The sequence below is a fragment of the Cervus canadensis genome, chromosome 6, assembly GCF_019320065.1.
Source record: "Cervus canadensis isolate Bull #8, Minnesota chromosome 6, ASM1932006v1, whole genome shotgun sequence".
Classification (NCBI taxonomy): Eukaryota; Metazoa; Chordata; class Mammalia; order Artiodactyla; family Cervidae; genus Cervus; species Cervus canadensis.
The window spans coordinates 78,695,339-78,722,199 of record NC_057391.1 but is presented as its reverse complement, the minus strand read 5'-3'; the positions used below and the strand labels follow the sequence as shown (position 1 = coordinate 78,722,199).

Genomic DNA, 26,861 nt, shown 5'->3' with positions numbered 1-26,861 from the left:
ACTTGTGTGCCTAGTTTGTTCCTGTTTGTCATTCAGATTAGAGTTTCAAGTGTCAGCTTTTCACAGAGGACCCCCTTAGTCATCCAGTCTAAAGCAGCCACCAGTTATCCTCTATCACATCATCCTTATTACTCATCTAACACTTTCTCATTATTTGTTTGTCTTTCTGTCTTCCCCTGACAGAATGTAAGTCTCTAAAAAGGATGACCTTCATGGTAATCGTTTACCATTCTGTCCTCAGACCCAGAATAGTGCCTAGCACATGGTAGGTATTCAGTAAGTGCCTGGCACATATTGGAAGCTCAGTAAACATTGAACGATTGGCTGACTGAGTCTGTTTTTGGCAGTTGCGGATGCTGGCTAGATGGAATGTAATTGATTGAACACCCCTAGAAATTGCATCGACTGGAATTAAATCTGAAGACCCTCACAGTCTGCCTCCAAGTTTCTGGCAAAACCTGAAGTCTCTGAAGCAAAACCTGCCTGAAATATGACCATTTATATTATGGGACTTCAGACCCCTCCATGTTTTGGCCACCAGTCCATTTCATCTCTTGGATGATGATTCTGTCTCATTTTGTTCTCTCCTGCACCACTAGCTTGATTGGTGGTGATTAGCAGAGGGTGGTCCATTCATGTGAAACACCTGCTTCCCACCTGTGTCCCCGTGAGCAGTCAGCTTTGGACACAGTGCAGGAAGCTGGTGGGTGTCCTTCATAGCTGAGTGGGCTTCCAGAATTTTCTCCAGGAGTCAGATCCAAACTGGCATCATATGGGTGACCATCTGTATGTCATTTTGCCAGCATTGTATTGAAAACATCTGCCAGCTTGTGAAAGAGACCTGGGGAGACCTGGGGGCACTAAAGTGGATTGACAGAAAAACTGGCCCAAGAAAAAGGCTGAGCTAGACAGAGTAGTTTCTACTTTTGTTGAGTCAGGGTACAATTCAATTGCCTCCACTTGTTCATGAAACCAGAAAATACAGGCTCAGAAGACTTTCTTCTTACTTCGCTTCCATCAGACTACTTGGAATACAGTGACTGTGTCAAAGGTCATTTTACCCAACCCAGGGTTGAAAAACACATCCCAGCACATCAAATATGATGTGTTAAGGGGACTATATGCGGTGGAGGCTATGGTTATGCTCCTAGTCCTGGCAACATGGCCAAGTTATTCATCCAACACCAGTCAGGCTACACCAATGTGCTAATTACTGAAGGTTCATCCTTGGTCAGTGATAAGACTCAAAGAACCAAGAGTCAGCACATTAGACTGAATGGGACTGGGGGGCTTCCCCGATGTCTCAGCAGTAGAGAATCTGCCTGCAATACAGGAGATGCAAGTTCAGTTCCTGGGTCGGGAAGATCCCCTGGAGGAAGAAATGGCAACCCACTTCAGTATTCTTGCCTGAAAAATCCTGTGGACAAAGGAGCCTAGAGGGCCACAGTCCAAAGGGTTGTAAAAAGTTGGAGTGACTGGGCAACTGAGTACACACACTAGGGGGAATACATCCATCAAAAGTGTAGGGGAAATTTTGAGTTTAAGCTGAAGGTACCCCATCTGAAAACATTTCTTAGTTCTGCACGTGTGGCATGCATGTGTGATTGTCTCATCTTTTAAAAAATATTTATTTATTTGGCTGTGCCGGGTCTTAGCTGTGGGCTCTTGGATCTTCATTGCACCATGCAGGATATTTAGTTGCAGCATGTGAACTCTTAGTTGTGGCATGTGGGATCTAGTTCCCTGACTAGGGATCAAACCGGGGCCCCCTCTACCAGGAGTGTGGAGTCTTAGCCACTGGACCATCAGGGAAGTCCCCAATTCTCCCATCTTAATCTCCAACTACATTCATCCCAAGAGATTGGCCCTTTGGGTCCCTGAATAATTTTTCAGCCTCTTCCATTATTTTATTTTATGAATTCCACCATTTGATGCTTTTGAAATGCTTCTTAAGTGCTGTGTGCTATAATAGACATAAGGGAGTCAAAATTGACTACAAGAGCATCCTTGCCCTGAAGGAGCCCAGAGACAGGCAGGGGAGAGAGGTGTACCTGTCATCCACTGCAACAAGGCCTTAAAAAGGGGCCCTTATCCCAAATGTGGGGGCAAGAGGGATCAGAGAAGGCTTTGGAGTCGGGGGAAGGGACACCTGAGCCAAGCTCTGAAGGAAGAGTAGGATTTAGTCGAGAAGGGAGGAGAAAGGAAAGCATTCCGGGCAGAGGTGGAGCCATGTGTACAACCTGCTGGTGAGCAAAAACAGACCTTTCGGGGCACCATGAACACTTTCAAGGCAGCCTCAGCACAGGCTTGTGGAGAGAGAAAGAGTCACATAAAGCATTTGGACAACGTCCTAAGGAAAAGAGCTATGGAAGATTGATCAGCGGTATTGGAGATCAGCCCTGAAATGTCTGGGAGATAATCATGGCTGCAGCATGAAAAATGGCTTGGAGAGAGACAGAACTGCATGCAGAGGGCCCAGGTAGGCTGTGTGGTGGGAGCCAGAAGCAACTGGAGGGCAAGCGGGGAGGAGGAGAGTGGTTGGGCAGAACTGATACACAGATAGGATTTGTATCTGATTGGCTGTGGAGGAGGAGGATGGAGAGAATGAGACTCCACCTTAGGACTTGTAGACATGGATGGCTGGGGGTGCCATGAGTGAAGACAAGGACCCTCAAGGAGGAGCAGGTGGGGACACCCTGTCCTCCTTCTGCAGGCTCAGAAGAAGAGGTCCTGGGCTCCAGGAGGCTTTGTCTACAGGGAATGCTAAGGACCCCCTCTTATCAGCGTACTGTCCCCAGAAAGGAGGCTGCTGTTGAGTCCTTTTGGGAGGACTGCGGGGGCTGGGCTGGCCAGACTGGGCACAGCACACTGCCCACAGAATGAGACCACCTGCCTGTGAATGAGCCCCCAGGGTCTCTGGCCCCCAACTGGGCATATGAGAAGGGCTTCATGGCTCAGCCTGGCTCTCACGGGGCAGGTGGAAGAGACAGAGGGCGGGGCTTTGGCTGGCAAGCCCTGATCCCTTCTGAAGTTCAGAGGAGCACACAGTTCTTACCCTAGTTTAGCTGGGAACCCGACTCCTAGCTTCTTGGTTGTATAGGAAGCTGAAGAAGTACTTGAAAGAGATCATATGCATAGATTATATTAATACCAACACAGGCTCCGCTTTCTCTGGAAAGCAATTTCAGAGCCACTTCATTCTCCACCTGCATTTGGCTAACGGCCTGATTATAGCCGCACTAATAACCTTCCAACACTCTCAGGAGCTGTGCAGGCTCTGAAAGGTGCCACCCCCTGCCTCCTTGCCCTCTTTCCTGCTTCTCTGGGATGGCAGTGACAACAGCTGTTTATTCCTCCCAGGGCCCGAGTTACTTGGAGGAGAGGCAGATGGCTGTGGGCTCATTCCTGAAGTGAGCTTCTGGGGACCATCAGCCCCGGCTCCCTGGCTGACAGCCCACACAGGGTTTTACAGGTCAGAGCCTGAGTGATTCCCATGAATATGGATGCCGAGGGTGGAGGTTGATTGCTTCCGTCCTGCGGGGCAAAGCTGTCACCCTGGTTGGGGGTGGGGATGGCATTTTTGCTAAGATAGAGGGTTGGGGGGAAGGGCTGTCCCTTGAGTCCCAAAGCAAGACGTTTTAAGATTTAGGATGCTGGCCCCTTGGAGGAAACTGTCTCTATCAGGAGAGGCAGCACAGGGAGATATGGGTTGGCTGCCTGGCCTCTCCGTTCAATTTCTCTTTTTTGTGCCCTGACAGCAGCCTGGATGGTCAGGGTTCTGCAGGGGGGTTTTGTGATGGCCGAGAATTCAGATGGCTGAGTATCAAGATGACTTCCTGTTCTAAGGGGCTTTGGGTCCAGGTTCGTGCATTAGTCGATGGTGTTCCCTCAGGTTGCTCTTCACCTTTCTTCCTTACTGTCCCACTCCCACTCAGCCTCCCTGGTTCAGTCTGTACCCTCACTCAACTGCTCCTTGGGCCCACTGAGATGACTCCAGCCCATGCCGGTGGACTATTCGAAGAGTCAGTTACTGCAATGACCCGCAGTTGTCACATACTCACTTCGTCCTGCTATGCTGCCTTCCCACTTGGTGTTCTGCATGGGCCTCATCTTTGCACTGAGATAGTGAGTATCCTATCCTATCGGGACAAGGCCTGATACTGTCCGTCGCGGGTCTCCTGTGGCACTTGCTTGATGCTGAGCAGAGCATTCTAAGGGAAGAGTCTCCAGGGCATCAGCGGTCATTGTCACTGGATATCACTCTCTGAGGGCTGTGGGGATGCCTCATCTCAAAAGAGATGCCACCGGAGACTGGTCCATGGGTTTCTCTTCAGAGTCTCTGAGCATCAGGGCAGGACGTTTCTTCCTCTTTTTCTCTTCCATAGCCCCTTAGATGGTCTGCAGGAACCCCTTTAGCATTCTGCACTGGGTTTGTTGTTTGAATGACTGGCTTCCCACCTGGTGTGGCAGCTGGGAGAGTGTTGTACTCTGTCCTAATCTTGATGGTTTTCTGCTAAAGATGGTACATGTGACATGTGACAGTGATGGCCAGGGACGATGACTGCTCATTCAGAGGTCCTGAACCATTCAGGCTTCCATAATTCGATGCCTTTGCCCAAGTCATTTCTTTTTCCTGAAAGATCCCTCAGCATCCCTTTCACCAAGGTCCACCTGACAAATGCCTATTTACCCCCTAAGCCTCAGCTCAAATGTCCCAGTCTTCTGTAGTTTCTCCTAATCCCTGACTCCCAGAATTCCAAAATGTTTTATGATTCCTTTCACTTGAGTGCTTTTCACATGAAGCCACATTCATGTAAGTGCCCATCCCACTGGCAGACTGCTGCAAACCCTTTCAGGGCACAGCCTTCGCTTAGTGTATCCTCAGCGCTAGGCTGACATGTTTTGAGGACAAGATACACATTTGTGGAATTGAACTGAGTGAATTCTGATGCCCACTGGGAGCCATCGAGGTGTTTGAAGCAGGAAATGAATATATTTGGCTAGTGCTGGAAGTCTTCTGTCTGAGACAGAAATGTGACTGCAACTAGCCTCATTCTGGACCTCAGGGGAGAAAAGAATGAAGCAGAATTCCCAGGATTGGATATCAGATGGGGTGTGAAGGCTGAAGGAGAGGGGACACCAGAGGCTGACTCCTAGGTGCTAGGAAATGGGGTCTGTGGGTGTCATCAAGGCATTTCCTTTGAGAACAGGAGGATGTGGGTGCGTCCCAGAAGATAACCAAGGTCCTCCCAAACCAAAGAAAAATTCAAAGAGTTCTTTCCTTTCCAAAGTAGTAAAATGAGTGTCTTTTGCATGAGGGAAATTAAGTTCTAACGTCAGAGCAGTAGATTGGCTATGAGAAAGGAGTAGACCAGCTATAAGTCAGAATCCAGGTGTGAAGGGAGTTAGCTAATTTCAGTCATTGCAGTAAAGGACGAGCAGTAAAGGACGAGCAGGTGAGGGTCAAGGGCTCTGGCCCCTGGAGGCAGGGGAGTGGTTTTAACCCTGTGCTGATTCCCAGACCACTCACTGAGCCTCTGTGCTTGGCTTGAAGGTGACCCACTCCAAATTCTAATTCAATCAAGATATGATTGGGGAGTTTGAAAGCAACATTTCTCTGTGACTGGGGCTGATGGCCTGGAGTTAGATCACTACTCATCTGAGCTGTTCTTGTGTCCTTCAGACCTGACACTAGCAGCTCAGTGACATGAGGAAATGCTTTCTCCTGTGGGGGCTGCACTGGGCTCCTTTCAAGGACATGGGGACACATAAGTCACCTTTCAACCTTGGGTGGTAGGTGGGGTTTCGGATGTCATGTGTGCCTGGAGCTCCAAGGTCACGGTTTAGAGGGGTGCATGGTGTGAAAACACTTCTCCCTGGGCGAGTTTTTATTACAGACATGGGCAACCTAATGCAGTTTTCTTTAAATTGTGCTCGTCTAGATGTTTCCTGGTGACATTTCAGCTATTGCCCTGTCACATTGGAAAACGAAGCTGCACTAAATGTATCTGTTTTTCAGAGGCGGGGCCAAAACGGGCCACTTGTGGAGGAGGCAGGGTGGGGGAGACATAGGTAAGAGGTAGGTGCTAAGAGCTGGCAAACGCTGCAAGGATGTAGAACTCTGGCTGCATTTTTCTCTTTGTTTTTGATGTGGACCATTTTAAAACTCTTTACTGCATTTGTTACAATATTGTTTCTGTTTTATGTTTTTTTTTTTTTTTTGGTTGTTTATTTTTCGTCGTGAGGCATGTGGGATCCGAGCTCCTGGACTGGGGATTGAACCTGCATCCTCTGCATTGGAAGGCATATTCCTAACCACTGGACCACTGGGGAAGTATCCTGGCTGTATTTAAATGTAGAGAATTAGGTTTCTTCTTTAACAGGTTTTGTTCAAATATCTGGGACTTAGTCACAGTAGACCACTCTTTCAAACTTTCAATGTATTTGCTCAGAAAATTTTCATAGTGATATGAATTTCATATGCATATGAATATAGAATTCTGGGCAAGAGAAATTGCTCTTGAGTTAGAGGTAGTTTAGGGCTCTGTTGTTAGTGTCAATAATATCTCTGCCTGTTACAGCCCCTTGTTGGGAAGTTCAGTACAGATATGCATGAAGGTGACCTTAATAGACAAAAGGGGGACAGCCTCATGACCCTGGGAGCCCTCTACCAGCAGCCTCACTGTTAAAATCATGCCAGTGGTTCCAGAAGCGAGGCGTTCTTTAAACCAAGTTCAATGCTGTCACAAAGCCCATGTGTTTATTTCACCTGAAAGACATAAGGCATCTCAGAGCCTTAGGCTCTCAAACCAGGGCCCTGGTTTAGAATTCAGTGGAAATTATTATCATGAATGATACTTGCTTGATTTCAGATCTCCTCTGAAAATCACTCATTCTTTCCAAGGAGAGTGGACAGCAGATTGAGGGGCACTGAGGGCCTGGTACAGGGCCGTTGAGAAGCCCTTATTGATAGTGAGAAAGAGGGGAGGTAGGTTTCCACTCTCCCAGCCTGCTTGCACGGTTGAGATCACGGCATGGTCTAAGGACAGCCCTGTAGCACCAAACTATGTGGTTACAGATACTCACTCTGATGACATGTCTGCAAATGAAGTGAAATTTCTGGTACAAATGGTTGAAACAGGCAAAAGAGTTTATGCTTCAAGGTTCAGTAAGCATTGTATGAGATTACCAATGTGCCCTGATCTGTCAGCTGCTTTCTGCAAGGAATGGCATTATTGTGCTGGAGATCAGGGTCCTTTTGCTATGAACTATCATCACTTCTTTTCTTTCTGTTACAGATTACAGGGTGATGTTATCCTGTGAAGACTCTGTGCACTCTCTGAGGAGGGAACACCGCCATCTTGTTCGATTGCTGGGAACCCCATATGTGGTGGGCTGTGTGCATAGATGCCCGCTTTTACATGGCCAGAGACTGGAGAAAATGCCTTACACAGAAAAACTGGGAGAATAAAACATGTGCTGTTTGTGTGGAAGAGAAAGCAAAAGGTGACAGGAGAACCTCAACCTTGAGGAAAGAGCTGAGACTCTTTCCTCAGCTGTGTTCATGAGACTGAAACTGGATATGAGGCAGGTCACCTTGAACCCTAACAAGGGGTCTAATGACTGAGACGTCAACAGGATATCGTCATCAGACTGTTTTCCCCTAGAGGCAATCCCTGTCACAGATGGCCCTTGAAGACCTGGACGGGAAGCCTGGGTGACGACAGGATGACTTCCCAGAGAGAAGCCGGGCAGATGGGAACGAGGTCCAGAGCGGAAGCCACCCAGCCCGAGGGCTGCTCTAGGCAGAGCACCGCACACCGCAGGGGCTTCCCAAGGTGACTGGCTTACTGCCGGAAGTGACGGAGGTGTGGAGAAGGGCTCATCCTGGCTGCACTCCTTCAGGCAATTGGATGAAGCTGGAGGCAGGCATGCCCATCCCCCCTCAGCTACCGTCCGGCTACCCACCTGTGATCTCTGTCCCAGAGCTCTCCTGCAGAAGGAACAGCATCCATGGACCTCCAGGTTACATCTCTGTATTCCCCTGGGAAAAGGACTCCCCGACTCCTAGGTTTGTCCTCCACTGCACCTCCTGCTGTCCTTCCAAGTGACCTCAGCATCCCCTGGCATGACCCCTACCTCCTGCACATGTCCTTCCTGCTCCTCTCCACTTCAGCTATAGCCATACCCTGGCTGCCTCAAAATTGCTCCCGCTCAGATACAATAAACTCCAAAATTTCTAAACACTACCTCTTATCATTTCACTTCCTTCATGACTTTTATGCCCAGGAAACCTGCTCTTAGCTTCCCCCTTTAGAATCAGTCTTTTTAAAAAAAAATTTTTTTAATATAGTTTTTTTGGCTGTGAGGCATGTGGGATCTTTGTTCCCTGCCTAGGGATCAAACTCTTGCCCCCTGCAGTAGAAGCATGGGATCCAACCACTGGGCCGCCAGGGAAGTCCCCTTTTGGATCAGTCTGAGGTCGACTGACCCCACACCATTCTTCTGTTCTGATTTAAATCCTCTGAAATAGTCAATACTCATTTCTCGATTTCCAACCCCCATATTCACTGAGTCACCAGGGGGCTTTGTATTCTACCACAGCATCTTGTGAGTCTGTCCGCTCCCTCCCTCCTCACTGCCAGGCCCTACCCTGGTTTGAGGCATCACGACATTGTTCTTTGGTGTCTAGCTCTGACCTTTCTTTTTCCTTCACACCAGCTCTAGTCCTCCACACTCTGCACGCTCCAGTCACGGGGGTCCACTCTCTGCTCCCTGAACAGGTCAGCTACCCCCGTCTTCATCTCTTCTCATGGAATTAGTAGCTCCTTGCAACGTGGGTGCTTTTTGCACCTGTGCCCTTGGCTTTGTGTGCCGCCTGGTTAGTTCCATGTCTGTACCTCCCACCAGAAGGTGTGGCCTTCGAGGACAGAACCACTTCTACTCAACTCTGTAAGGTTGGCAGCCAGCCCCACACCTGCCACACAGCCAATCGCAATAAATATTTATAGACGTAAATTTCCCAGGACGTGCCTTCCATCAGAACTGGCTTCCTGGGTCGTTTATCAGGTCAGCCACCAAATCCTGCCTCATTCCCACCTACATTCTTTGGGGGCAGATGCATGCCTGCCTTCTGCCAGTTCCTCCTTCCTCTGTGGGGCCAACTGGCTGGCCATTCCTCTTCTGCCAAGCCTGAGGCTGGGCTGTGGAGGGGGCGGGAGGGGGCAGTAGGGACCGGGATGGCACAGAACGCTGTGTGAGTGAGCTGGCAGAAGTTCTGTGGGCTCACCAGCTGGTACCGTGTGGGAGAGAGCCAGAAAGAAAGTTCGCTTTTTTCCTGCCCAAAGCTCGGAATCCTGAGTGCAGTCACGAGTCTCAGTGCCCAAGGCTTAGGAGTGAGAAGTGTCAAGGTCACCTCTGCCTTCATGCCGGACCAGGGGAGGGGACCTGTGGATGCTGTGTGTGTCGGTGTGTGTGGGTGTTGCCAGTCACTTGGCATGTCCAGGCAGCTAATAACGTGCCTCCACAGCACAGTGAGAGGAAGAGCCTCTGATCCAATTTGTAATTTATCTTTTGGTTTGATCCCAGCGTTTCCCCCTTTGTTTCTGATGTGATGCATTCATCTGCAGGCTCAGTGAGTTCGCTTTGGCAAAGTGTTGCATGAATAGAAGCATTTACTCAGTAGATCAGCTCATAGTCACGGGCACAGATATGTGTGCATGTGCATGTACCTGTCTCTCCCTCTTTTTGTGTATACGTGGAGCATCTTTAACCCCCAAATGATGGACTTGCTTTCCAGGAGGGGAATCCAGGATGGGTTTATGAGGGCGGCAAGCAGAGAGCCAGCAGAAGGGGTTGAAGTTGGTTTAGGAAAATTCTGGGGGCAGCCAAATAGCAGTGCAGAGACTTTCATCCTGGGGAAGGTGGAGGGAGGTGTCTTTGGTTGGAGAAGAAGTGGAGAGGAGTTATGTGTCTTTTCTGGACTTCAATCAAACCCTCTTCTTGTATAGCTCTCAGGCTGAAAGAAAACATAGAAATCATCTAGCCCAGTGGTTCTTATCTGCCTGTGTATCAGAATCACCTGGGATTTTTTCCAGTTTTATTGAGATTTAATTGACACATAACATTATGTTAGTTTAAGGGGTACAGCAGAATGATTTTATTCATGTATATATTGTGAAAAGGTCACCACAATAAGTTTAGTTAACATCCATCACCTCGAATACTTACAATTTTTTTCTTATGATGAGAGTTTATAAGATTTACTCTCTCAGAACTTTCCAACATATAACTCAGTATTGTTAACCATAGTCTCCATGCTGTAGATAGATCCTCAGAACTTATTTATCTTATAATGCGGTGTTCATACCTTTTGACCACCTTCACCAATGTCCCCTACTCCTTACCCCTGCATCTGGCAACCACCAATCTGTTCGCTGTTTCTATGAGTTTGGGTTTTTTTTTCTTTCAGATTTTACATATAAGTGAGATTATGCAGTATTTTTCCATAACGTTCTCAAGGTCCACCCATGTTGTGTAAAATGGTAGGATTTCCTTCTTTTTAATGGCTGAATAATATTCCATCGTGTATATACACCATGTTTTCTTTATCTATTCACTCATTAATGGGAGCTTAGGTTGTTTCTACATCCTTACTGCTGTAAATAAATCTGCAATGAACATGGGAGTGGGCTTCTGTGATGGTTCAGTGGTATAGAACCCGCCTGCCAATGCAGGAGATGGGGGTTTGATCCCTGGGTTGGGCAGATCCCCTGGATTAGGAAATGGCAACCCACTCCAGTATTCTTGCCTGGGAAATCCCATGGACAGAGGAGCCTGGTGGGCTCCAGTCCATTGGGTTGCAAGATTTGGACATGACTTAGCAAGTAAACAACAACTACAAACATGGGAGTCCAAGTACCTCTTCAACACAGTGATTTCATATCCTCTGGATATATACCCTGTAGTGGAATTGCTGGATCTTGTGGTAGTTCTATTAATTTTTTGAGGAATTCCATACTGTTTTGTATAGTGTCTGCACTAATTTATCTTCCCAACAGTGCACAAGGGTTCCCTTTTCTCCATATCCTTGGTAGCACTTGTTATCTCTTTTCTTTTTGACAATAGCCACTCTAACAGGTATGAGGTGGTTATCTCACTGTTAGAATGACTATTTTCATTTGAATTTCCCTGATGATTAGTGATGTTGAGAATCTTTCCATGTACCTTTTGGCCAATTGTATGTCTTCTTTGGAAGAATGTCTGTTCAGCTCCTCTGCCTATTTTTTAATTGGGTCGTTTGTCTTTTTGTTATTAAGTTGCATGAATTATTTGTGTATTTTGGATACAAAATCCTTATCATATATACGCTGTGCAAATGTGTCCTCTCATTCCATAGGTTGCCTTTTCATTTTGCTCATAGCTTCCTTTGCTGTGCAGATAGGATTACTTATGAAAAACAGACCTTCCTGGAGTTCTTCTCAGAACTTCTCATTTGGAACCTCCAGAGGTGGGGCCTGACTCTCTTTGAATTTTCCCCAGGTTGGGTGAGGCTGGGCTGTCATGCCTAAGGCCACACAGCAAATGGTGGCAAATGCAAGGCTAGCACCGGAGTCTTCTGACTCCATCCAGGACATTGCCCAGAGTGTGCCCAAATGTCCCTGGGGCTTAAAGCTTTGGAAACAAGGTTCATATTGGATGCAGGAGAGTGCTGAGTGGATGGCTTACCCTGCAGACTGCTAATCCACCTAATTTAATTAGTTCCCTACATGGGGGCTTGAATTCTCAGCACAGGCAGAGATGGCTGGAATGGACCACTTTCTCTGGGACGACACGGCAGCTGCTCACCTCGCCTTTGACACTAGGCAGGATCTCAAAGTTGTCTGTGGCTACCTTCCCCTGCTCTCTCTAGGGAGCAGCCCTATTATCTTGCTGACTTAGAAAAACAGGCTTGGATCTCTTCTCTAGAGCTATTTCACCTCCCTTTGTTCCTCGTTCCCTTCCTCTCCTCCCCATCCCTCCTCCCCCAGTAGCTTTACTGGAATATGATTCATATACCATACAATTCACTCAACTAAGTGTGTAAGTCAATCGTCTTTAGTATATTCACAGAGTTGGAGTTGTGCAAACCTTACCACAATCAATTCTAGAACATTTCATTACCCCTAATAGAAACCCCATACCCATTAGCAGTGACCACCACCCACCCCCCAAACCTAGGCAATCACAAATCTACTTCCTGTATCTATAGATTGGTCTATTCCGCACATTCCATCTAAATGAAATTGTCCTTGGTGACTGGCTTTTTCACTTAGCATGTTTTTCAAGGCTCATTCACACTGTATTATGTATCAGTACTGTGTTCCTTTATATAGCCAAATAATACTCCCTTGGATGGATATGTCACATTTTGTTTATGCATTTATCAGTTGACATTTATCAATTTATATTATTTCTACTTTTTTGGTCATTGTAAATAATGCTGCTATGAACATTAGTCTTCAAATTTTTGTATAGCTATTGTTTTTTCTCCTAGGTACATACCTAGGAGTAGAACTGCTGGGTCACATGGCAACTCCATGTTTATCTTTTTGACGAATTACCAGACTTTTCTAAAGTGGCTGCAGCATTTTACATTCCCACCAGCAGTCTATGAGAACTCCAACTTCTCCACACCCTCACCAACATTTGTTATTATCTGTCTCTTTAGTTATAGACATCTTAGTGGGTGCCAAGTGGCATCTCATTGTGTTTTTAATTTCCATTTCTCTGATGGCTAATGAGGCTGAGTTTTTCTTTCATGATACTGGTTGACCATTTGTATATCTTCTTCAGAGGAATGTCTATAGAGATCTTTTGCCTGTTGGTAAGGGATCTATGAGGGGTTTCCCTGATGGCTCAGCAGGCAAAGAATCCTCCTGCAATGCAGCAGACACAGGAGATTCAAGTTCGATCCTTGGATCAGGAAGATTTTTGGAGGAGGGCATGGCAACTCACTCCAGCCTTCTTGCCTAGAGAATCCCATGGACAGAGGAGCCTGGCAGGCTACAGTCCAAAGGGTTGCAAAGAGTCGGACCCAACTGAGCTGAGTGACTAAGCATGCATGCAGACAGAAGGTCTATGAAGCACTTCTTGCTCAGTGAATCAATGATGTCTGGCTCTAATATGTACTAATGCTTCCCTTTGTTTCCAAGTAAGCTGCTTCTTTTGGAGGAGGAAATGGCAACCCATTCCAGTATTGCTTCCTGGAGAATTGGAGAATTCCATGGACAGAGGAGCCTGGCAGGCTAAATCCATGGGGTTGCAAAGAGTCAGACACGACTAAAGTGACTTGGTACTAAGTTGCTTCTGTTAGGTGAGGAATCATGCATTGTCTTCCTGGTGTGATCATGTGCTTCCTCATATAGGGGCTCGTGGACTTTGAGGGATTAAAGAGATAACTTTTTACTGAAGAAATTGTGGCCAAGGGGCCTGAGGAGTAGATGGCAGTGAGGATTTGGACACCAGGCCTGGATCGTCCACCTTCTCTCGGCCTTGCCTCTCTGGGCCCCAGTTTCTTTCTTTTTTATTTTCAATATGTATTTATTTATTTATTTGGCCACACCAGGTCTTAGCTGTGGCACGTGGGGTCGCCCATCTTCGTGTGATCTTTAGTTGTGGCATTCACGCTCTTAGCAGCAAGGTGTGGGATCTAGTTCCCTGATCAGGGAGTAAACCCGGGCCCCCTGCATTGGGAGAGCAGAGTCTGAGCCACTGGATCACCAGGGAAGTTCCCTGGGCCTCTGTTTCTTCATGTATAAAAACAGAACATTGAGGAATGTACTACGGATCTAGGCAATAACATGAATTGTGCAAAGTGACAGAAGCCAGACTCCAGAGGCCAATACTGTCTGATCCTCTTCATGGGTCTTTCTGAAAGAGGTAGAACTACAGGATCAGAAAACAGGTCAATAGCTGCCAGGGATGGGGGTGGGGATAGGGGATTCACCAAGAAGGAATTTTGGGGGATGATAGAATTACTCTCTGGATTTTTGGCTGGTGGTAGGTTACATCATTGTAGACACTGGTCAAAATTTGTAACTATATCTAAAAAAGGGTGAATTTTATTGTATGTAATTATACCTCAATAAACAAGCAAAATGTTAAACACACATGCACACACTCATACACACATACACACACTCACAATTGGACTAGAAAATCTCTAAGGAACTCTCGGTGCTGATACTCACTGATTCTATACTATGGGTGTGGTCATGGGAACGGTGGCAGCAAGAGATACCCAGGGCCTCGTCTAGTTTTAACTTTTTCCTGATCCCGCCTCCTCCTCTCCAACTCAAAAGAGTCTTCATTGCTTTAATGGGAGAAAGAGAGAAAACAGGCTGCCTTGGTGTGGTGGGCTGTTTTAGGAATAAGGCCCTTCCTCTGGGAGGTGGGTGTGTCTATGCAGCTGATGGATATTCTCTGAGGATGGAGGCATTGGCCAGTCACTCATCCTGGGACTGAGGTCTGAGCTGTCGTTGTTGCCGTTTAGTCACTAAATCATGTTCTACTCTTTGTGAACCTATGGACTATAGCTGCCAGGCTCCTCTGACCATGGCATTTCCCAGATGAGAATATTGGAATAGGTTGTCATTTCCTCCTCCAGGGGATCTTCCCAACCCAGGGATCGAACCTGCATCTCCTGCATTGGCAGGAGGACTCTTTACTACTGAGCTGGCTGGGAAGCCCCTGAAGTCTGAGTAAGTGCCACAAAATGGAATATTTCTGAACAAGAGCTCAGAATCCAAATCCCAGTGAAGCAGCCGTGGCGGCTTGTCAGACAAACAGCAGTGCAGATGGTGAGCTCACACTTCCGCTTCCGTTTTCCTCCAGGGCCTGCAGAAGGAAGCCTCCCCACCCCAACCCTCCCCAAACCCTCTCCCCTCCAAGCCCCACGTCTCTGCCCTGCTATTTACTGAGGCCTAATGTGGGATTATTGATTGAGGCCCTTCAGGTTACACACAGTGAGGGAACAAGGCCCTCTCCAGGAAGAAAAGAGTGAGGGGCTTGTCATAGGCAAAGAGAGACCACTCTTGCAGAGGCAAACAAAACCCACACCCTCCTCTGGCAAGAAGGGCTGGGAAGCTGCCCAGCAGGGGTTTGCAAAGGCCCTACACCTTCACCGCCTCTGCCTCCCACGGCATCTCTCAGATGCACAAACAACTCATATTAGCACTCATTTTGTGAGTACTTACTATGTACTAGGCATAGGCGAAGTCCTCTGCATTAATTCATGACAACCATAAGATTCTGAAATGCTTATACCTGTTTTACAATTAAGGAAACTAGCGCTCAGACTGAGGTATGTGTCCCAGCTGTTGCCATCAGAAGATGTTACTTACTTTGCTGAAATAAGCCAAATGGGACTGGGCCAGCCCAAGGCTCCGAGAGCAACGAGACCCGCTTTAAGGGCCAGGAGCCTCACAAAGAGCTCCAGGCCAGAGGGAGCTCTCACTGGGGCACACACCCCACTCCAAGCCTCTCAAAATCAAGCCAGAGCCAGCAGCCTCTTGTCAGCCTGAGTGGCCTGCCCTGCACTGTGCAGGGTCGGGGAAAGATCTTATAACCCCCCCCGCCGCAGATGCTGAAAGGAAGCCCAGGGAAGGGGACCAGGAGTCCAGACACGAGTCTGAGCAAACAGGGTGATAATAAAGGACTGGGAAGCCTGGTGTGCTGTAGTTCATGGGGTCACAAACAGTCGGACACGACTTAGTGACTGAGCAACAACCACCAAGGGAAGGGACAGCCCCATGCCCTTTCTGCCAGAAGTCCCCTAAGGGATGTGGGGAGAGAGGAAGCGCTCAAGGGGGACGTCAGACAATCGTGGGTGGGCACAGCTCTTAATACCCACCTCCACCTTGGACCTCAAGCAGATCTCTGTCCTTGGTGGCCAGTGGGATTGTGTGCACAGTGACAGGTTGCTGAACAAAGATCTGGAAAAAAGCCAGATGGCTGGGCTGGGAAGGAGGAGTTCTGGGTTCTCTGGAGGAGGTGGCCATCATCAGGGAGGACAGGAAAGCATGGCTGTTTTGTGGTGGGGCCAGGGCCTGACAGTGGGGTACGCTACAGACCTGACACTTTTAGGGGCTGTTGCAGGTGTGACCTTGGTCTTGACCTTGTGGGGCAGGAAGTCTTGCTCTGGCAGATGACCCAGGGGTTGAGAGACAAGTTCGTCCCCCATGCCATTTGCACGGGAGACCCATTCCCACACTTCCATGGTCATTTCTACTTTCACGAGCAGAGTTTCTGCCATGAAGCAAACTGGCAGGTGCCAGCCTCATCATTAAAGAATCGCAGTACCGTGGTTCCTTTTATACCTCCTTCTCTTCCTCCCCTTGTCAGCCTGACTTCAGGTTCTCAGAGTCCTGCTGCTTTGGTGTGAGTGGAAGATGAGATTGTCGGTCGCTCAGGAAACCAAGACTCCCTGTAAAGATCCCCATCCGTGTGTAACAGACTTCCGTCTTGGGACTTCATTCAAGAAAGTCAGATTGGTGTCTGGCCACTGCTGATGCTCACCAGGCCACTGGGATTTATGGTCGGGCACAGACAATGGGGCGTAGAGTCCACAAAGCCAAGGACTCTCCGGCAGAGTGAGGTATTCCCCACCCCAGAGCTTCTCAGCATCCTGCTTGGGAAAACAGACTCCGTGTGTGTGTGTGTGTGTGTGTGTGTGTGTGTACTGGGGCAGGGTGGGAGCAGGCATGGGGGAGTGAGGAGGGGTGGTAGATATCTTTCTAGCGGTAAATCCTGCCCAACAAACACCCAAACCAAGGAGCCACACAGTTAGCTGGGTTATAATGGGTTCAAGTCATTTATTTGTAGACGGTACCAGCATGTTTGGTTCTGGGGTCCAATCCCCAAATTCCAGAAAAATAAACTAATGAGAACCGCATGCACTATGAGAAGGCCATGCCGACGTGTCCGTGATCATGCGGTGAGTGGGCAGAGAATATAGACCGGGCACGCTCGGCGGGGCGCGGGGCCTCCCTCCTCGGACAGCTGACAGCAGCTGGCTCTGAGCCCTCACGAGGGGCCTGGGGGAGGGCCGAGGCCGGGTCCTGTGGACCCAGTCCCTTTATGGCCTGGGCCCCTTATTGCTACATTTGCTACTTTGCTACGTTGTGGCCCCTGGGCTGTGCCCAGGGGGGCTGCCTTATCAGGGGGTGGTACTAAGGAGTAGACTGCTGGCATCTGCCGTTGCCATGGTTACATGAGCACAGCCCTCTCTTCAGAGGGCCCCGTGGTGAGTTCTCAGGGATTCATTTGGCCACAACTGGCGTGTGCCACACACGGTCCTTGCTACATACTCAGCTCAGCCAGCCCTTCTGGGGGGTGGTGACTTGTTACTTTCCCCCCGGGACTTTTCAGCTCCTGGACTTTGCTGGAAGACCTCCCTTGCAGACTCAAAGACCAGCAGCGCTCAGTCTTTTCTGGGCTTTTGGGACAACTTCCTAGTGGTGGCTTTTGAAGCCCATGCACTTGAAGTATCATAAGAGGGTTGCGTTTTAGGAAAAGGATCAACTTCTACAACCAAACGAGGAGCCAGATGGGTGGCAGGCTCCTGGGTCACACCCTGTTGGTGAGGTAGTTTGAACACAGCAGGAACCTCGCTACAGGGAAGGCCCCCAGAGCACGTCCCCATGTGATTCACTGCTCAGAGAAGCAATGTGGAGTGCGAAGAGGTCCCTCCCAGGTGCTGGCCTGTACCCTTGGAAGGGGTGGCCCTGGAGCACAGTGCCTCTGACAGCCCTGGTGGGCTCAGCTTTGCTAAATTCCTGGGGCATAGCAACCCCTTCCCAGCAGGACAGAGCATCCCTTCCTGGAAAAGCAGAAGCCCTCTCCTCTGACCAGACAGCTCCTGCTGCTCTGCACAGGCCCTCTGGCTGCTGCTGGGCATTTACCCATGCCAATCTACAAGACTGACTCTTCCCATACAGGCAGTCTATGTTAGTCAGCTGCCCAGTGCCTGGCCCTTATGTGTCTGCCCCGACGGGTGGGTGGTCACTTCTAAGACAGCTCTGATGCTTTGGCTGTGGGGCTGCTGACATGGTATCTGCCCTGTGAGCCCAAATCAGGAAAAGTTCCAGACCCAGAGACCATGCCCTGTCAGGGCAACTAAGGCAAGACAGGGCAAAAAAAAAAACCACAAAGTTTGTTTTGCTACAGAATCTCCGGGAGTTGGTGATAGACAGGGAAGCTTGGTGTGCTGCAGTCCATGGCGTCACAAAGAGTCAGACACGATTGAGTGACTGAACTGAACTCCTTCAAAAGTTTAATCTGGGTCTGAATTTTTGGTTCTGTCAACCAAGCCAATGGGGAACTGGCCAAGACCAGATTTTCCAAGTGTGTGTGCTAAGTTGCTTCAGTTGTGTCTGACTCTATGCGACCCTACGGACTATAGCCTTCCAGGCTGTCCATGGGATTTCTCCAGGCAAGAATACTGGAGTGGGTTGCCAGGCCCTCCTCCAGGGGATCTTCCCAACCCAGGGATTGAACCCACGTCTCTTATGTCTCCTGCACTGGCAGGCAGGTTCTTTACCTGCCTGGCTTCTTTACCTAATGCCACCTGGGAAACTTTTTCTAAGTGTACTTGCATTTTAAGGTCTGCATGGTAGACTGCCCCTGGACTAAGTGCCCAGCCTAGGTGAACTAGTTTGGGTAGGCTGCCCTTGGACTAGCCAGCTTGGGTGGCACAATCCTGCTCTCTCTCCCATTTCTGGGTGTGACCTGCTTGGGGGGGTGGGTGGCACGTGATGGTGGTCACAAGACAGAGTGTGCCTTGGTTGGGAGGCAGGATAAGGGGGTTATTGCTCTGGGTTTGAATCCATCCAAAAGTGCCTTCACGTCTATCAGGCCTGAGGGATGTCCCCGGAGATGTCAGGATGCCTTCAGCCTGCTTCCTCTCAGGGCTGCAGTTCACCTGCCTCTGACCCTTCTGGGGAGCTCCAGGGTAGGCGAAGCCTCAGGGACCTCAGCTGGATGGCACCAACGTCCTGGACAGGGAGATCACCTGGGCCCTGACTGCAGCCAGGATGAAGGAGAGAAGGCAGCCAGGATCTTGCCCGGGATAACTAAGGGCACAGAGGGACCTGCTGTTCTAGACCTGCCGGTGTCCACAGACCCTGTGCCTTAGTGTCAGCACAGATGGGGCACCTTGGCAGAAGCTGCTTCCTGGGGACAATGTTGGGTGCAGGGGAGCCTGAGCAGCAGTTCTGCTCTGAAAGAGGAGATCGGTGTGAAAAGCAAGGGGTTTCAGAAGCATGTGATGAAGAGAGGAGGGGGTCAGCAGACCCCGCAACATGGGAAAAGGCTTCAGGGAACTCATTTCCTCATCAAGCAGTTGCCCGGTGTCTGCCAGGTGCCAGGTTTTGTGTCCAGGTCTCCTGGAATGAGCAAGGGTTGAGGGGAGTGTCTGCTGGGAACTTGGGTGTATAACACCCCCTTGGAGACACTCTGAGGATGAAACAGAATGTCTCTAATTTCCACTGTACCTCTAAAAGAGAGCAACTACTGCCATGGGGGAAACCGAGGCGTGGGGCTCAAGAACCCACTGGGGTGCCACCATGATCACGACCCCTCATGCCCTTGGTGGCCCTGCTGTGAGGGATGGAAGCTGGTGCCCTGGGGACACAGCACGAAGGTGGGCTTGGAAAGGTGGTCCTAGGGGAGCACTCAGGAGGCAGCGCCTGCAAACAAGCTTATGAGACCCACCGGCTGCTGAATCTGCCCACATAAGTAAAGAAATACCAGTGATCGCTGTTTTGCTTCTGTGTTTGCTGTTTATACACTTCCGAAGGATATTTTCTACCTCTGGCCAAAATAGATCAAAGGAAGATGGTCATAGCAGTGGGGGGTATGGGGGTGGGGTGGCTTATAGCGCTCTGTCCGAGGGCTCATGGGAGTCACAGTAATGACAGTGAAAACAATGAGAGTAAGCGCTACCATTTGCCAAGCACCTACTGTGTGCCAGGCACCTGACTCCGTGCTCCGTATGACTCCCTCGCCGCCAAGTTGGCAGATGGTCATTCTGACACACACAAGTGGACCTTAGGTAGGTGTCTGCAGGTTGAGCTCTGTGCTTGCGTTTCTCCATGATCACGGACATTGTGGAGGACAGTGCCTTTGCTAGGCCATCAGAGGACCCATGGGCCCTGGCCTCCCCCCTGGGCACAGGTTTCAGACACAACTGAGACTTGGCCTCAGGGGCCCGGCCACGCCCAGGACTGCCAGCCTGAATGCCCCAGCTCCCACGTGGGGCTGTCGGAGGGGAGGATCCCAACCCCAAGTTCACCGCCACATTTATTTTAAGTAAGACACGCGGGGACACACCAAGGAGCGAGGGGCCGCAACAAAATAAATTACGAAATAATCAAAATTTTAAAAGACGGTCAGGACCTTCAGGGGTGTTGAATCACAAGCTCTTTCATTGACATCAATGCCTCCTCTGGTGTTGGACCCTCGAGACGGTTGACAGGAGCAGGGGGCAGCCTCCAGTGCCTTGTGGCGACCCCTTTGAAAGGTGGCCTCAAAGGGGGTTGGAAGAACGTGAGGTGCTGCGATCCACGAGGCGGCTCAGTGCTGATGGTGTGACCGGGGGACGGGGGCGTGGTGTGAGGGCAGCCCGGTCCGGCTCCTTACACGCGGTGGCCGCAGCGATCGGGCAGGCGGGAGGCAGTTGGAACACAGTGGCGTGACTGGGGCGGGCGCCACGGGTGCACCACAGGCGGTGGGTTGTATTTGTAATACTGAATGTGCTTGGGGGCGGTGGGTCCTTTCGAGTTTGCTGGAAGGCGTGATCCCCCAGACAGCGGGGAGGAGTGATGATAATCAGAATGGAACCTCAGGGGACAGTCACGGCAGGAGCCCCGCCGGGCGCTCTCCCCTGAACACGTGAGGGACGGGAATCTCCTACAGAGCGAGGCGTCGGCACACGACTGTACAAGGAGAGGGGGTTGTAAACAGGGGCCTCTGCCCGGCCGACCCCAGCCTCCGAGGGCTCTCTCTGGCCTCCCTCTGGTTCACGCACCGCGGTCTCCCCACCGTGGCCCGGCCCTCACTCCTTCTCCTTCACAGTGACCAAATCTCCCCGCAGGGATGCTCTGTCCGCAGACGTGGAGCGCCGCCGGCTGCCCGCGTGGTCCTCGGGCCCGGGCCCTGCGGCGGGGACCGTCAGGAGGACTGCATCAGGCCGGTGAGGCGCTTGCCCGCCAGTGACTTTCCCTGCAGAGACAATGACAGAGGGCACCACACGCACGCACGCACGCACGCACGCACGCACACACGCACACGCGCACGCGCGCGCACAGGACAGACACAGAGAGCCGGATAGGTGGGTTAATTGTTGCATGAGCCGCGGAGGCCAGACCAGTCAGCTCACCGCCCCCACTGATCTCTGGGTTTGGGAGACTTAAGCGCAGACAGTTGGACAACCAGCTAACCTGGTTAGCTGGTTAACCTGGGGGAACCAGGTTAGAGGGTGAGGGTGTGCTGTTGGTCCTCTTTTGAGTGTGTGGGGATTTTACTTACCCCAACCAGGGATTTCAACCCTTGGAGTATCTCTTAATGCCTGTGGGCTGCCTCTGAACTTGATTTTATCCAAGTGAGGAAGGAAAGGTTGGCTGGGGGACTAGTAAGACCAAGGAGTTGGGTTGGCCCAAGCAGACGATGGCTAAGGATCTGGGTGACTTGGAACTAATGAGTTAACTAGTCTGAAGAAGACAGAAGGAATTCTACTTGAAACACAGGATTGAGCTCTCCTTGGAGAGCTCAATTTTTATTTGGCTATGCTGGGTCTTGGTTGCAGTATGTGGAATCTATTAATAGTCCCCTGACCAGGGATTGAACCTGGGCCCCCTGCATTGGGAGCATGGACTCTTAGCTAACAGACCCCTAGGAAAGTCCCTGATCCTTTTTTTTTTTTTTTAATCAAAACTTTACTTTTTACTTATTTTGGCTGCACTATGCAATTTGTAGGATCTTAGTCCCTGACCAGGGATTGAATCCAGGCCCCCCTACAGTGGAAGCACAGAGTCCTAACCCCTGGATCCCCAAGGAATTCCTTCTCCTTGGGTCCTCTTGATGACCAGTTCTGGGACTGGGACAGTCTGGGGGTATCTGCCAAGGCTTGGGGCCTGGGCTACAGGACACAGTACAGTGCGCTCCTGTTTGTCTCCAGGCTGATCTTGATGATTCCACTTCAGGAAGTCTTACCAGCCCTTCACTTACAAACTACATAGCTGTTCTTGTTCTTTTGGGAAGAAAAAAAAAGACTCACTCTACCATGAGTCTTGGTGCATGGGGCATAGAGGCCCCCCGAGAGAGGCCAGTTGTTCACATGCCCAGAAGGAGTCAGCTGAGGAGCCTCTGATGTGGGGCTGGACACCAGGAGGATGATGAGCAAGGCTCAGTCCCCTGCTTGTTTCCCAGCCATAGTCTGAACCCAGCCCCTGCTCACCCTCCCTTGAAATCCATAGCATTACACAGGGGTCTAGATGAGAGTATGGCTGGACCCAAGCAGATGGATTGCTGTGTCTGAGAAAACACTCAGAACCCATCTTATTATTGACAGTGGGTCAGTGACACCAGCAAGGGTAGCGAGGGTCTGCAAGTATAGCACACGCTTGCTCATCAGCATGTGCTGCAGCATTTGGCAGCGTGAGGTTGCAAGGGCCGGCAATTCCTCATGTTCATTTCCAAGTGGGATGTGAGGGCTCGTCTTGTTTACTGGGCTTGGCTACACGTCTGCTGGATGTAATTAAAAAAAATTGATCAGGTTTGTGAAGCCTGGTAGGGTACTCAATAAACCTGCTGATTGATGAATTGACTGATAATGGGTATTTCCAACAAACGAACAATACAGGCTGTGAGTTTGCCGGACACAAGACAATGTGTCATCTGGCTAAGCTCTCCACGGAGGGACGTGCCAGCTTGACTTTGAGAATTCCGATGGCGCGGATGGGAGCTTGTCCAGAAATGGAAACACCCTCAGGCACAGTTGGAGAGTCTGCATCTACCTCCCCTTTGCTCTGTTTTCCCCCCTTTCACTCCTCATTTTTTGCTCGTTGGACAGCACTTTTCTTTTGTTTTTCCTCCTCTGTCTTCACACACACACACACACACACACAAAATCTCCCCATCAGCAATCTTATCTGAATCTTCAGATACACTAAACTTAGCCTGCAGCTGGATACCTTTATACTGGGCTAAAGGATTTTTTAAATCAGATTTTTTTTTTTTTAATCCTAGAGGGTTTCAAGTGCCAGTTCTTGCAAATCACTAAAAGCAGAATGGCTACTCCTCTGTGTGGAGTGGTTTAGGTACAACAATAGCTTATAGGTGGCAGAAGCTGACCTGCAAGGACTCCCTCTAGCCTGGTTCTAAGCACACATGTAGTGGGGACTTTTTTGACTGTCCTTTCTTACACGGAGTTGGAGGCATTTGTCATCCAGGTGGTCACCTGGGACTGTGCCTTTTCCGTGCAGGCCTGAAGGCAGGTGCATGCGTGCCTGCTCAGTCGCTCAGTCATGTCTGACTCTGTGCAACCCCATGGACTGTAGCCCGCCAGGCTCCTCTGGTCATGGGATTTTCCAGGCAAGCATACTGGAGCAGGTTGCTATTTTCTCCTCCAGGGGATCTTCCCGACCCAGGGATTGAAACTGTGTCTCCTGCATTGCAGGTGGATTCTTAACTGCTGAGCCATCGGGGAAGCTCCCTTGAAGACAGGAAGCACAGGGAAATAGAGACTGATGAATCCAGAGGTTTCCAGTCTGGGGGCCTCTACCAAACCTCCCCAGTCCCTTTCACGCTTGTCCATCCTTGCTCATAGGAAACAAAGGTCACTTTCCTCTTGGGTACTGCTTACTGCTGTGGAATCCACACACCAAATGCCAGCTCCTCCCTTCTCTTTCCATCCCTCCTCCACCAGAGCCACACATTACATATCGAGTACCCAAATATATATGTTGCAGGTCCATACAGTGGCCTTCGTGGCTCTGATTTAGCTGGCGGTTGTGAACAAAAGGAATCACTAAAGCTTCTGAATTATAACAGTCTGTTGCCAGTGGGTATGGTAAAAGCCCAGAGACAAAGAAGGTGAGGTTTACCAGGCATCCAAACCCTCATTACAGCTTCATTCTCATTAGTGAGGTCATTTTGACTGGAAAGGGGGCTGTGGCTGAGAGAGGTTAGAGATTCTATTTCTGGATGACTGTGTGTCTGTCTGTTTGAGGTGAATTTAGCCCTGAGGATCCCTACCCTCCACACCTCCCTGTTCTATAGAGCGGGCTGGGCTGGAAGGCGCTAATTAATCTCTTCTTGCCTAAGTCCTGGAGCTCAGCTCACAGCTCTGACTCCAAAGACCTGTGGCCAGCCCATCCATCCCTCCCCTCCCCTCCCCTCCCCTCCCCCAGCTGCTTCCATGGCTCGGGGCTTCATGGGTGAGGAGTGGGGTACAGCTGACCAGCCTGGAGAATGTGCCCAACTTCTAGCCATCCAGGTGGTGCTCCTTGGCATTTTTTTGCCTCCCTTGCCTGCTCCTGCACTCACGCATTTACCAAATGCCAGTTCTGCTGCTAAAGGAGGTCGTGAGTGTTTAGGTCGGCCCAGGAGCAGCCCAGCCCAGCCGCAATCTTTTCACTAGGCAGTGACCTCGTGGGTGAGGCTGGAAGGTGGTTACTCATGCAGGACGCAGGCAAGGCTAGATGCCTGCCCTCTGGCTTGGGGGAAAGAAATCCTGCAATCACCCTGGCTCAGCAGCTGCCTCTCTTCTGAAGAGCTGAGGTTCTTGTAATTTTCAGGGATCAAAGTGAAATCTGACAGAGAGGTGTTCAGAGATGAGCTGCTTCAAGGTCTGTGCTGCTAGGGGCTTGCTGGGAGCTCCTAGCTACCTGCTTTCCCCAGAAAGAGAGGAGAGTTCCTGCCCTGTACCATCTAGGGTTCTTTCCTCCCTCCTCTTCACCCCCATCCTCCAGTTTGGATGGGTTTGCAGGAGACACTTAGGGAGGGGAGTAGTAATTCTGCCTCTGCCTGGCATCTTGCATAGTTACAGGGGGAAGGTGTTTTTTCAGGGTGTGAATGTGTGCTGTTCCTCAATGCTGGTCAGTTGGGAATGGATCATGGTGCCAGGAAACTGCTACCAGCTCAGCCTGAGGCCTTGGCATAGTTGAGTGAAGCAGCTGAAGGTGGTTGAAAACGCTATTAGCCAGCAGCCTTTGTCCAAGTGAAAAAAATATACGGTGATTAAGAACTGAGCTGCAGAAGGTACATTCCAGAGACACCAAAGCTTTGCATTCAGACAAAGTGCTTTTCACCTTCGAGACATTTGGCTAAGTTTAATCCAATAGAATTTGGGATCCTTCAATTTCATGGACCACGGGCTCAGGGCTGGGATCACAAACACCCACACATTCAATTCCCAGCCTCCACGCTGACTAATCATTTCCGCTCTGCAGCCATCTTGATGGCTAGAAGCCTGGAAGAAGATGGTCATGGAATCCTTTGTTTCTAAAACGAAATGCACAAAAGGAAGAGCTCCCTTTTGTATGGTGCTTTGGGAAAAATCAACATGCTGCTTGACATGCCATGGCTCTGTGCATTGCACGTCCCGGTATTAATCAACAAAGCATGCACCATCACCATTACCAAGAGCTTCGCCACTCACTTACCTGGGAGACAGGTGCTAACCTCTTTGACTGGGAGAAGGGCTGTGGTTCAGAGGGTAGCCCTGGGGGGTCAGATGGCACACTGGGGGCAGAGGAGCCAAGGACTGGCAGCTCAGGGGCAGGACCTTTTGCAGCACTAAGAAAGTGGAGACATCTGAGCTGCTGATGAGATTTTCTTGCTGATTTGTCCAGATGACCTAAGACCACAGTTACAGATCGCAAGTCCACCAAGTCCAAACACAGGCTACAAGGGGGATGGAAATCAACCATGGTTGTCTCTAGGGCAGAGGGATGTAATTGACTGAAAAGGGGCATGAGGGAACTTTCTAGGGTGATGGGATGTAGGTTACACTAGTACATACATTTGTCAAATTCATTGAACCATACATTTCAGATCTATTGATTTTGCCACATGTAATTATGCTTCAAAAGAGGAAAAAAGATTAAAAATAATCCATCTATCACATCTCTGCTTTGAAACTCCCCACCCCTTACTCTTTTTCAGTTGCTGTCCCAGCAACCTTGCCTTTTGGCTGAATTCAAAGCTTCCCCCTCTGGTACGGGGGAAACCCAGATTCGTCTGCTTGAGGAACTAGAACTTGCAATAGAACTAATTTGGAACATGATTTCTAGTCTCCATCGATCCAAGCCGATCACCTTGTGGTGACACACAGACATTTTTCATCCCTGCTAATGAAAAATGGTGTCTTGCTGAATAGGGCTCACGAGGTGACCTCAGCAGGCAAGACGTGGGAGGCCCCAGAGATAAGCTGTCCTTTCAAGGAGACTGAAAGTTACCCATGAGTAGTTGATGCTCAAGTCCATAAACGATGAGTGTGTGTGGAGTCACAGGTCTGTAGGGGACTCACTGGGGAGAGCAGTCAGCCCCTGACTAAGAGCTGGGTAGGAAGGAGAGGTCCCGAGTTGCGTTTGTCAGGAGGCGGAGGCCTAGGAAGGACCTGCCCGACTTCCTAGGTGACTTCCCTGGAGGTTGGTCACCCTGGTGCCCTTTCTCCATTGAGCAAAGCAAAAGGGATGATTGCAAAAGGAAGTGTAAGGAATTCTGTGGCATCTCCTTTCTCGATGATGATTAAAATTGGGGCGAGAGTGCCATTTGCTCGGGATAGTTTAGGGCTGAGAAGCTCTGTCAGGGGATTGCAG

General features: G+C 49.9%; 1 protein-coding gene and 1 long non-coding RNA gene across 16 annotated transcripts in view; one reads left to right on the top strand and one right to left on the bottom strand.

Moving 5' to 3' along the window:
- Positions 1-1,568: 1,568 nt before the first annotated feature.
- Positions 1,569-4,072, top strand: LOC122444165. The gene is made up of 3 exons (XR_006270188.1): positions 1,569-2,479; positions 3,361-3,472; positions 3,936-4,072. It is a non-coding gene; the product is annotated as an uncharacterized LOC122444165 (long non-coding RNA).
- A 15,836-nt stretch (positions 4,073-19,908) lies between these two features.
- Positions 19,909-26,861, bottom strand: part of RGS6 (regulator of G protein signaling 6) — a 589,904-nt gene continuing 582,951 nt past the window's right edge. For 6 of the 15 annotated variants that reach the window (XM_043472452.1, XM_043472451.1, XM_043472450.1 and 3 more), the window contains one exon: positions 19,909-21,261. In XM_043472452.1, coding sequence (XP_043328387.1) covers positions 21,211-21,261 — 51 coding nt within the window. In that variant the 3' untranslated portion in view covers positions 19,909-21,210. The other 9 variants (XM_043472448.1, XM_043472449.1, XM_043472444.1 and 6 more) reach the window with 6 other exon arrangements.